At 48.6% G+C, this 12,440-nt stretch overlaps 1 protein-coding gene across 1 annotated transcript in view; it reads left to right on the forward strand.

Annotated features, from left to right (window-relative positions):
• Nucleotides 1–720: 720 nt before the first annotated feature.
• The window catches only part of LOC137562243 (ras and EF-hand domain-containing protein-like), a 75,348-nt gene continuing 63,628 nt past the window's right edge, over nt 721–12,440 (forward strand). Inside the window, exon 1 of the mRNA XM_068273574.1 lies at nt 721–1,415. Coding sequence (XP_068129675.1) covers nt 1,099–1,415 — 317 coding nt within the window. The 5' untranslated portion in view covers nt 721–1,098. The remainder of the gene's footprint in view (nt 1,416–12,440) is intronic.

A 12,440-nucleotide genomic window follows, 5' to 3' on the forward strand; every position in this document is an offset into this window, starting at 1 on the left:
AGCCAAACTTACAAGGCTTCTAACAGGACAACAAGGAGGCGGAGGAAGATGGCGTGGGAGTGATCGGTGTGGAGGGGGCTGGAGGAAACCTCAGGTATATATAAATCTTTTATTATCCTTTGTCTCTGGTACACTTTAACATCAGTGTGAACACAGCCCTAGGTACCTAAATACGAATCTCTAACAATACTCCTAAATATACAATTAATCTGATTTGAATTTATACTTGCTTCAGAGTTCTGGTTAAAAGACAACTAAAGTGAGAGGGATACGGAGGCTGCCATAATTATTCCCTTTTACGCAATACAAGTTACTTGGCAGCCCTGCGGGTCTATTTGGCTTCAATAGTGTCTGAATCACACCAGAAACAAGCATGCAGCTAATCTTGTCATTTGTGATAATAATGATCTGCTGCATACTTGTTCGGGGTCTGGCTAAAAGCATTATAGGCAGACTCGGCAGAGGATCAACAGGGCAGCCAGGCAATGTGCATTGTTTTAAAAAGAAATAAATTTGACAACCTCCATACACTTCTCACTTCAGTTGTCCCTATCTAGGTGTCTAAAGACAAAGGGAGGAGTGGGATAAAAAAAATGTGGCTACATCAGCAGTGTCACATGCAGCGAGCACAGAGGAATCTGTGACTGGGGAGAGAGGAGGGACTGTACAGTTTAGTGACTTCGGGCAGGACACAGCCAGCGAGGTGTGGATGAGGAGGAGCTGCAGTGAAGGGATGGAGCACTTTCTACCTCTGATGTGAACAGTTGGGTTAGGCAGGAGGAGGCACACATAACACGCCATGGAGCAGCGACAGCACCTCTATCCAGCACACTCAGGACACTGACACGGGCAACACTATGCGCAGCTACCCGTTACAGATCTGGGAGACTTGGAAGTACAGAACTCGTCAGCTGGTCTGATTAGCTCTATTACGTTTGGTTTGGGGTAGCGCCTGTTTTTGAAACTTTTCTGGAGTGTAGCGTTCAATCCAGCAGCGCTGTCCAGCTTTCTCTCTGTGTAGCTGATAAGCAGCTGAGAGATCCCGCTGCTATTATTACTCGCTGTAGTGGAGAGACCTCCCAGGGACTCTTCTCCTCCATGGGCTCATCACCTGCTGATCTCGCCCAGCTCCGGAGCCTGTTCGCCGCCTGTGATGTGAATGGCTCCGGCCTGGTGGAGCTGGAAGACTTCGCCTCGGTGTGCCGGGATCTGGGGGTCCAGCCCGGCCTGGTGGGGCCTCTGTTCCGCCGGCTGGATGTAGATAGGGACGGCATCATTGACTTTCATGACTTCGCCGCCCGCTTTGAAGAAGTTTCCGAAGCCCTGAACCTGTCCGCATTCCAGCCTCCCGAGATGCCCCCTGGCTGGGGGGAAGCGGAGGGCAGGATGGGGGTAGAGGTGCAGTATCTGACCAGGTAGAGTGCTGATGATATGGCTTCTCTATGTCGCTGCTGTCACTGTTCCTCCTGTGTCTGTCTGATGCTGCTCCTCAGCATATGTCTGCAGCAACTTTCACTGGAGACACTCTGTGTAACCTTTATACAGTTTGTATCTTTGTAGCCATTTATTGTGTTCAGCAGTCATTCATTGGATGTCAACTCAAAAGAACTGTTAGTATTTTGTAATGATGTAATATTAGTTAGAATCTAATACCCACAAGTGTCCTGTCTATAACAGCTACCCATCCTAAATAGCTACTTTCAGCACTGCGCATGCGCACTTCCATAAACGCGTCACAGGAGGGAGGAGGGTCGTCTGAAATAGCTACTTTTCTGCTGCACTCAGAAAAACTATCAAACCTACTAGCACAGAACTGTTGCTAAAGAAGTGGCAACTAGCCGCTGTGCAGGCTTGCCGAGATCACATCTCCCTTCTCCTCTTACTACACAGCTGCGTGACTCGCAGGGCAGCTGATACTCCCTCACTCAGGCTGACGTGCTTCTCCCTGCTTCCTCCTGAAGGCTGCAATGTCTGTCCTCCTCGCACAGCATATCTCTGGCATACACCTCGTCTAGTGCTGTGCATCCCTCTTCCTTGCTCTCTCCTCTGCTTTCTTCAGAGCTCCTCTGCTATAATTCACATTTGTGCGGCTCCTGACTGAGTTGTGACAAACTCGGGAAGCACAGTACACTGGGCAGCTCTGATGAAAGTGTAGGAGAGGAGCGATGCAAAGCGCTGGATGAGGTGTAATGGAATTATAAACTGCTTTGCTGTCATGTGCCTTAAAATACAAGGTGGTGGAGGACAGACATTGCAGGGGGGAGGGGGAGAATGTCAGCCACGAGGAGTGTGTGTGTGGGGGGGCTCAAATTACATCAATCTTTGTGAGACGTAATATACTGTACATGGGGCAGGTGAGGGAAGAGGGTCAGTCATGCTGGCCACTTAGTTTTTTCGTTGGGGGGGGGGGGGAATGATCCTGGCTATACATAGGGGAACAAGAGGACTATTAGATTAGTAGGGGGGGGGGGGAATAAAATGCTGGGAGAGATAGTCATACTAGCCACTTTGCAGGGGAGGGGGGTTTAAGGTGTACTGGCCAAACTTTTCTGGTGGGAAATTGGTAGAACATGATATGAGGGGAAGGGCAGGGGGTAAGGTGCAGAGCAGGTGAAAACGGGGCTGCCATAAGCACCAATATTAAAAGCCGCAATTAACGATATGGACAGTACTTAAAGGGAACCAGAGACGTTGGGGGAAAGGTTTTATACATACCTGGGGCTTCCTCCAGCCCCATAAGCCTGGATCGCTCCTACGCCACCGTCCTCCACTGCCTGGATCCGCCGGTACCGGGACCCGTCATTTCCGCGAGTCGGCCGGCGGACGCGGCCAATTGTCCGCATCACAGGGGCTCCCTCCATATACCTACGCGTGCGGCTGCAAATTGCGCAGCCACATGCGTACGGGGATGGAGGTAGCCCCTGTGCATGCGGACAATTGGCCGTGTCCGCTGGAAGTGACGGGGCCCGGTACCGGCGATACAGGAAGCGGAGGATTGCGGCGTGGGAGCAATCCAGGCTTATGGGGCTGGAGGAAGCCCCAGGTATGTATAAAACCTTTTCCTATTTTTCCCTATCCTTCCTCTCTGGTTCCCTTTAATAATGTGCTGCCCACATAGCGATTTTTCTGGTGACTGCTGCCTTTCTGGTGACTGCTGCCCACTTTACGATTATTTTCTGGTGACTGCTGCCCACTTTACGATTATTTTCTGGTCACTACTGCTCACATTACAATTTTCTGGTACCTGCTGCCCACATTGCGATTTTTCTGGTGACTGCTGCCCACATTGCGATTTTTCTGGTGACTGCTGCCCACATTGCGATTTTCTGGAGACTGCTGCCCACTTTACGATTATTTTATGGTGACATGCTGCCCACGGTACGATTATTTTATGGTGAAATGCTGCCCACGTTATGATTATTTTATGGTGAAATGCTGCCCACTTTACGATTAATTTCTCGTGAAATGCTGCCCACTTTACGATTAATTTCTGGTGAAATGCTGCCCACTTTACGATTCATTTCTGGTGAAATGCTGCCCACTTTACGATTCATTTCTGGTGAAATGCTGCCCACTTTACGATTCATTTCTGGTGAAATGCTGCCCACTTTACGATTCATTTCTGGTGCATTACGATTATTGTATGGTGAAACGCTGACCCATTACAATTATTTTATAGTGAAACGCTTTATTTGAAATGATTATTTGGCACCTATGGGGGGGCCCCATCCAAATTTTTGCAGGGGGGCCCAGTGATTTCTAGTTATGCCCCTGCTAGTATATGCCCAAGTGTTATACATACTTGGGGCTTCCTCCAGCCCCATCCACACGAATCGCTCCTACGGTGCCGTCCTCACTCTTCTGGTATCGGGTCCCATAACTTCAGCCAGTTGCGGCCAGTTGTTGCATGCGCAGTGTGGCTGGGAGCGTTCTTTGCCTGCACAGTACTCCCAGCTGCCGGAGAGGGACGGAGGGATCGCACTGCGCATGCGTTGACTGGCCACTGGCCAGTTGCAAATAATTATAGCTGGGGTAACTGGAAGAAGCTGCGCATGCGCAGTTATGCACAGTCCGTACAGGCACTGGTAAAGCAAGTTGCAAAATCTGTTGGGTCGCAAAATCTTTCACCACACCAATCTAGTGGGAGGCATCAGCAGATACTTTAACAGTATTTAAATATCACAGTGGCTGAATCCGGTGTAATGAAAAATTTTGCAACCCATCATAGTTTGCAACTTGCCATAGAGGACAGTGTATAACTGCGTAGGTGTGGCTTCTCTCTGTTAACACGCCTGTCATTTTTTTGCAACCACGGATCCCATTGAGCTAGAAGGGGATTGTTCCCGTCCCCTGTAGCTCAACTAATAACCCCCCCCCCCGGAGGGAACAATCCCCCCTCTTGCTCAACTAATAACCCCCCTGGAGGGAACAATCCCCCCTTCTTGCTCAACTAATAACGGATCCCATTGAGCTAGAAGGGGATTGTTCCCTCAGGTGTTATGAGGCCCAGGATGCTTCGATAGCGGCCTTAAGCTCATCCAGAGTGTTGGGTCTTGCGTCTCTCAACTTTCTCTTCACAATATCCCACAGATTCTCTATGGGGTTCAGGTCAGGAGAGTTGGCAGGCCAATTGAGCACAGTAGTACCATGGTCAGTAAACCATTTACCAGTAGTTTTGGCACTGTGATCAGGTGCCAGGTTGTGCTGAAAAATGAAATCTTCATCTCCATAAAGCTTTTCAGCAGATGGAAGCATGAAGTGCTCCAAAATCTCCTGATAGCTAGCTGCATTGACCCTGCCCTTGATAAAACACAGTGGACCAACACCAGCAGCTGACATGGCACCCCAGACCAGAGAGGTAAGTCCACCTGAACATCCCCCTCTTTTAGACGGGTTTTAAATGTTTTTATTCTACTCTGGCGCCTCTGTACACCAAGCTTTACTGAAATCTTGATTCCACCCTCGGTGGAGGGGTGCTACCCCGTTTCCTATCTACAGAGAACGACATCTTAAAAACCTGAGTGGGGTCAGGTTATAATACTCCCTACCTGCACTTGAAGTGGTTGCCTATGGGTAACCCATGTTTGTGAGTATATCTAAGATTTTTTGTTTTAAACCACAACCAACTTAACAATACTACACCATATTGGGCTCTCGATTTCTCTTTGTTCTTCCAAGCATACTCCCTCAATATGTACCTTCGAGCATGTTCTGTTCCATAACTGTTTGTAGCCCCAAGTCCCCCCCCCCCCTCAGGCTCACGCTCACCCTCACCCACCCTCCCTCCCTCAGGCTTCAAGTTTGCTCACCCACCGTCAAATATGCCGCCTGTATAGACAGACAGTGAGTGCTGTGCGGTGTGCGCTGCCTTTGGTCCTGAGCTGCCTCACCTAGCTCTGGCTGATGTAAAATCCGGTCCGGCTGCTGCCTCCACCCTGGGCTCCACGCACGGCACGCTGTCTAACCTCAAGCCTCTAGGAAGTATGGGGCTGGCTCGCTGGTGGCGCCTCTGTCTCTCTGCTGACTGCCGCTCTGCTCAGCGTTCCACTTCGGCCATGACGTGTGACGTCACTGAGTGGGGAGATCCGGCCCGGCGCCGCTGGCGGTAAGGATCGATAAAATAAATGTATAGATTAAAGAGAAAAAAAAAGACACTGCAGCCAGTGGCGTACCTAGCATATTTGGCACCCGGTGCTGATTATCCAGTCAGCCCCCCCTAATTGGGGCTACGTTGCGCGGCGCGCTTAGCGAAAAATGTGTGTGGTCATAGACCAAAATGTGGGTGTGGTCACGGGTGGAGACAAGTTTACATGAACTTAGCAATGGTGGGACATTAGATCAGGACAGTGGTGGCGATGGCGAAAAGTCACTTACCTATCGCAAAGTGCCAACAGCAATTTAAACTAAATACAAACATTTTAACTCATACATGAACATTATGGAAAATCCAAGTTGAAAATAAACTGTGAAGATAAACCATTTCATCCATCCTACTCCTGAAAATGTATTTTTTTTTAGAACCCCCCCCCCCCCCCCCCCCAGTTTTATTTTCTGTTTTAAAAGCTAAAAAAAAGTAGGTTTAATACTATTGTCTCATATGATGATGATTCAGCTTTTCCTATAGTCTCGCAGTTAGCAATCATGAGGCCCCCAACAAGACAAATTCAGCAATCTTGAGGCCCCCAACAAATCATGAGGCCCCCAACAAGACAAATATAGCAATCTTGAGGCCCCCAACAAGACAAATCCAGTAACCATGAATCCCCCAACAAATCAAATTCAGCAGTCATGAGGCACATAAATAGACAGCATTTCACATAAATGGGCAGAATGCCCCCTTAATATAGTAGACACCTCTCACCTGGCTTCTGAATTCTCCTCGCCTGGCTGGCAATACTATTTTTGTCTGGATTGGGGATGATCTGTGGGCTGAAAGGCCTGGCAGTGATGCTGTGGCCTGACTGGTGGTGATGCTGTGGCTGGGCTGGCTAGCGGTGATGCTGTGGCTGGGCTGGCTGGTGGTGATGCTGTGGCTGGGCTGGCTGGCGGTGATGCTGTGGCTGGGCTGGCTGGCTGGCGGTGATGCTGTGGCTGGGCTGGCTGGCGGTGATGCTGTGGCTGGGCTGGCTGGCGGTGATGCTGTGGCTGGGTTGGCTGGCGGTGATGCTGTGGATGTGCATGGCTGGTTGAAGTAAATGCTACCCTAACTGGTGGTGATGCTGTGGCCTTTTTGCCAGTGATTCTGGGCTGGTTGGCTGGTGGTGATGCTGGGCTGGCTGGCCTAGATAGTTTAGGTAGTGAGAGATGCCCCCTAGTTTAGGTAGCGCCAGGAGCCCCCCAGTTCAGGTAGTGACAGGCACCCCCCATTTAAAGTGATAGGCACCCCCAGTTTAGATAGTGACAGGCACCCCCCAGGTTAGTGACATGGACCCCCCAGCTTAGATAGTGACAGGGACACCCCAGCTTCAGACCTCAGTATCAGCCGGCGACCAGTTAGAGCGGGCGCACCAATCTCGGTGAACACCACGCTGTATATGCGGAAGTGATGTCACTTCCGCATATCAGTGCGGTGTCCGCTAGGTCCTAGCGCCCGCATAGTGGTCGCCGACTGGTCGGAGGTCTGAAGCTGGGCTGCTCCTGCCTGGCAGCGGGGACGGCCCCGGGGGGGGGGGGGGGGGAATTAGCAGGCGGCCAGGGGGGGGGGGTAAAATCCCCAATGGGCGCCCTTGGGGACCTAGCGCCTGGGGGCACTTGTCCTACCCCGACCCCCCCCCCCCCAAGCTACGGGTCTGGTCTAGGGGCCTGGTGGATGCTACCCCCACCAAATCTAACTAAAAAAGTCAGGTGACCATCAGCAGTGCACAAAAATGGGGCTAGTCTACTTTAGGGGACCCAGCAGGAAACCTCATAGGGAAATCTAGCTAATGTGATTTGGTGGACGGCATGCTCTTGAACTTCTAGGTTGTAATAAACTACACCCACCCTGTTCAGCCATTCACAATGCTTTGTGTGGTAAAGGATGCTGTGATTGGAGAATTGTTCCCTATGAGGTTTCCTGCTGGGTCCCCTAAAGTAGAGTAGCGCCCAAAAAAGTGCTATCTTGTCTAGGGCCCTATTTCATCTTAATCCTTTTCTGTGCTACTCTGCATGTGGGTGGGGCTTAAAGGGAACCAGAGAGGATGAAGTATACATACCTGGGGCTTCCTCCAGCCCCATACGCACGGATCGCTCCCACGCCGCCGTCCTCCGCTGCCTGGAACCGCCGATACCGGGTCCCATCATTACCGCCAGTCGGCCGGCGGACGTGGCCAATTCTCCACATCACAGGGCACTCCCTCCATACAGGTACGCGTGTGGCTGCCTACTGCGCAGCCGCATGCGTACGGGTATGGAGGGAGCCCCTGTGATGCGGACAATTGGCCGCGTCCGCCGGAAGTGACGGCGTGGGAGCGATCCAGGCTTATGGGGCTGGAAGAAGCCCCAGGTATGTATAAACTCTTTATATTTTATAAAATCATTCCTCTCTGGTTCCCTTTAAAGACAAATAAGTGTGGAAAGTTTGGGGCTTGTACCTGTGAAACTGTAGGAGGAGTAGCGTATAGAAAATGGGGGGGGGGCACCGATAATAATATTAACTAGATGGTGTCGTTTCTGAAGAAACCACAGGATGTTGGCTATGTGTCTGATTGGCTGTATGTGGCTCCGCCCACCTTGCCAAATTTTAACCCCAGTGACCCAGTGTGCCAAGTCTGGGAACTCTGGCTTTAATACAGTGAGAATTACAGCTGTTTACATTTTCTCATTGAAGTCAATAGGGAAAATCTGATTGGTTGATTATGGCTCTGCCCACTTTTGGGGGTCCCCAAAATGTGACAAAATGTTTCAGCTTCACTCCATTAACAAATGACCCAAGTTTGGTGAATGTAACTTCAAATTTTCATTGGCCGCTGGTAGCTCCGCCCACTTCAGGGTGACCACCCCCAAAATACATATTTTTATTTGGGGTTACACCTACAATATGTGGTCCGAGTTTGGACGAGTGGCAGTGATTTAAAATTTTTCCCTGTCAAAGTCAACACGGAAAAAGGGGTCTTCCGGGGTCCGCCGCAGGGGCACGGAGGGTGGGATCGCTTATTAAAGCACAAGCAATATACTTTGCTACAGGACGAATAAGTGTAGAAAGTTTGGGGCTTGTAACCCTAAAACTGTGGAAGGCGTAGCGTATAGAAAATGGGGAGCGCTAATAATAACAATATTAATAATAAGAAGAAGAACGAGCTGAACTAGAAGAACAATCTATTGGCTATTTCATATCCAACATAATAATTATTACATAAATAAGATCTGTAACCTATCACTCAAGGGCAAACAACATTATGCAGCATATACACAGGGTTTGTTTTTTGCCATGGTAGCTAATTCAGACAGGGTAGCTTTTCCAGACACACTGTGCTGTCTGATTTAGCTACCGGTAGCTAAATCAGACGAAGTAGCTAAATCAGACACCACACCGGTAATACTTTAAATGCTGAAAGGAACACTGAAGTGTGGAAGGTAGGAATTCAAATTCACTTTTTAAAATTTGACTATTGAGATGGTCACTTAACTGTTGTTGCAAAGTCCAGCTTCCATGTAAATTTAATGCAAATTAGATGTATTTTGGAATTGGGCCAATCATATGGCCTTCCCTCTGAATTTAGCTGACCTAATTCCCAGCTGCATATAATTTGCATTGTATTTCCATGCAAGTGGGAATGGCATGTCATTGACTGTCTTTGTTGATAAATATTTGTCTCTTAACCTCCCTGGAGTTTAATTTCCCCAGGATTTCTGTGCAAAAGGTGATCCAATTAATTTTCATAACCCTTTTTTTTTTTTCCTGAAACTTGCCAAAATGTGTAAAGCAAGGGTCTAGTATACCGTGCAGGAGAGTATTACTGTGTATGCACCTCAATACTGTTCACAGCATGTTTTGTATTGACGTGTATAGCCGTCAATACTTCTAGGGAGGTTAAGGTGCCCACTAATGATACAATCTTGATTGTACAATCTTACTAAATTAAAGAAGTAAAAGAGTAAACTGAGTGAATATACTTTGAATGGATACTATGAGGTAGTCCCCAGTGGTGTAGCAATAGGGGTTGCAGAGGTAGTGACCGCATAGGGGCCCTTGGGCCAGAGGGGCCCCATGGGGCTCTTCCTCAACCAAAGTATGGCCATTTATTGGTCCTGTGGTGGTAACAATCACTTCTATAGATGCTTTGAATACTAGTAATCATTAAAAAACTGTTCCCCACCCCCTTCTTGCACCTCTAATACTATGGATAACCTTGGCAGGTTCTGTTGCGCCATATCAAGTGTTACTTGGGGGGGCATGTAAAACTCGCACCGGGGCCCATAGCTACGCCACTGGTAGTCCCTCATATTACATAGAAGTGTTAGATTTCCCATTCAAAATTGAATCATTAGTGGGCAGGCTGGGAACACACTTATGTTGGTGATTTTTTTGTGCTATTTTGGGGACACACATGGTTTTGAATTTCTGATTAGTGTGGTTCCTGCCTAATACTTAGTGGTGTATCTGTAAGACCGCATACACACATCAGACCATAGTCTTTTGAAAATGAAAGATCACAGACCAATTTTACCACCTTCCATGCAGTATGAGAGCCATACTCTACACAGTCTATTCTATGGAGCTGAACTCCCCATCAGACAGAAATCTTTGCAAGATGCTGCACACAAAGATGCTGTACAGACACAAAAGATCAGTATGTGCAAAAGATCTGTTCCTGCCAAAAATCCATTCCTGCAAATTGCATTCATAGTCTATGAGATCTGCAGATCATCATACACACCTTGTTTAACTGACATTCATCTGCAGATCAGACAATCATCTGCAGATCTGAAAATCCATCCTGGTGGATCTGATCTGCAGATGAATGTCTTTTAACCAAGGTGTGTATGATGATCTGCAGATATCATAGACTATGAATGCATTTTGCAGGAACGGATCTTTGGCAGGAACAGATCTTTTGCAGATACTGATCTTTTGTGTCTGTACAGCATCTGTGTGTGCAGCATCTTGCAAAGATTTCTGTCTGATGGGGATTTCAGCTCCATGGTATAGACTGTGTAGGTATGGCTCTCATACTACATGGAAAGGGGTAAAATTGGTCTGTAATCTTTCATTTTCCATAAGACTATGGTCTGATGTGTGTATGAGCCTTAAAGCTGACCAGTGTTTGCATTAGGTTACATTAACAGTGGTGCGGTGTTATGGCTGCATTGTAATGCAGCTTTCCATATTGCAGTGCACCACCTATACAACCTTCATAGTGTGGCGGGTGTGTTGCAGTATATAACAGATTGTGGTATGGTAACACACCGCATGCAATGCATTACTGCTAAACACTGGCATCAATAGTGGCAGTGAAGCATACTTTTGGCGATATGCTTCACTGTACCTGACATACCATGCAGTGCCGTTGTCCCGATCTGTTGCGTTCCTGCTGTCACATGTAATGCAGTGGCTACTGTGAACATGGCCTTGGGGCTCAGATTCAATAAACTTTTTCTCCCAAGTTTCTCAAAGGAGATGTTTCTCAGCTTGCTTGCAAAATACATTTTCATCACCTAGAAAGTATTGGTTATAAATTGCCACAAAGTGGGTAACAAACATAATATCAAAGTGAACTTGACAACATATTTTGAGCCCTTTTTGTTTGCTGACAAAAAAATCAGAAAAGATTATTACATCTGGGTCATTAAGGGTGGCCATTTATCAGGTGACTTGGCGGACAAGCGACCATCCGATTATTATCAAATCGGATGAAAATTGGTGCCGTCAAGTGCATGCCCGATCGACTATGCGACAAATTTCATGTCGAAATTGGCCACATGAATCAGTCGGACATGCTGCAAGATGTAGGGCCGACTTGCTCGATCAGGTGCGTGGCGGTAATGGTCAGCGATATTGGGATGAGCGTCGAATGCAATGAAACCCCTGGCACTGCCCTCCGTAATGTGCAATATGCCCACCCAGTGCACTATACATTACCTCTTTGTGTCCGCCGCTAGCTCCGGGCACAGTTCTTGGTCCATATACACGCCCCAAGTGGTTGCCGGAGTAACGTGGGCGCATGTGTGATGTCACACATGCGCCCACCTGTATGCCGGCAACAATGTGGGATGTGTGTTTGGATGAAAGACTCAGCAGACAGGTAATGAATAGTACACTGGGGGACACATTGTACAACAGGGGGACAGCTTTGGGCCAGAAAGGCGGCAGATGCATCATCACAAGGCTTATTCCGAATCGATTTCAGCATGAAATTGATAGGAAATCGTCCTGCGGTGTATAGGCAGCCGACAGATCTCTCTCTAATCAGATTCCATCAGAGAGAGATTTGTCTCTTGGTCGAATGTATGGCTACCTTAAAGAAAACCTGTAATGAGAAAAAATTTCCCTGGGGGGTATTCACCTCGGGGAGGGGGGGGGGGGGGGCTCCGGATCTGATCGAGGCTTCCCCCTGTCCTCCTGTGTCCCACGGGGGTGGCGAAAAAGCTCCCGGAATGGCAGGGAAGTAAATCTTTACCTTCCCGGCTCCAGCGCAGGCGCAGTATCGGCTCTCCGCTCTGAGATCGGCGGAAATAGCTGAATGCTGTCGGGCCACTCTACTGCGCAGGGGCTATTTCCGCCCATCTCCATGCTGAGTGCCTCAACAGCACCCTCGCTGGAGCCAGGGAAGGTAAATCTAGCAAACATTCTCAGGCTTGATTTTCGGGGGACTTCGGGGAGCCAGCGCTGGATTGCCTGCAGCTACAGCAGAGGGGGAAGCCTCATTGGGACCCTGAGGCTTCCCCCTACCGAGGTGAGTACCCCCAGGGGACACTTTTTTTTTTTTTTTTTTTTTGTCACAGGTTCTCTTTAATGCTGG

The sequence above is a fragment of the Hyperolius riggenbachi genome, chromosome 3, assembly GCF_040937935.1.
Source record: "Hyperolius riggenbachi isolate aHypRig1 chromosome 3, aHypRig1.pri, whole genome shotgun sequence".
Lineage (NCBI taxonomy): Eukaryota > Metazoa > Chordata > Amphibia > Anura > Hyperoliidae > Hyperolius > Hyperolius riggenbachi.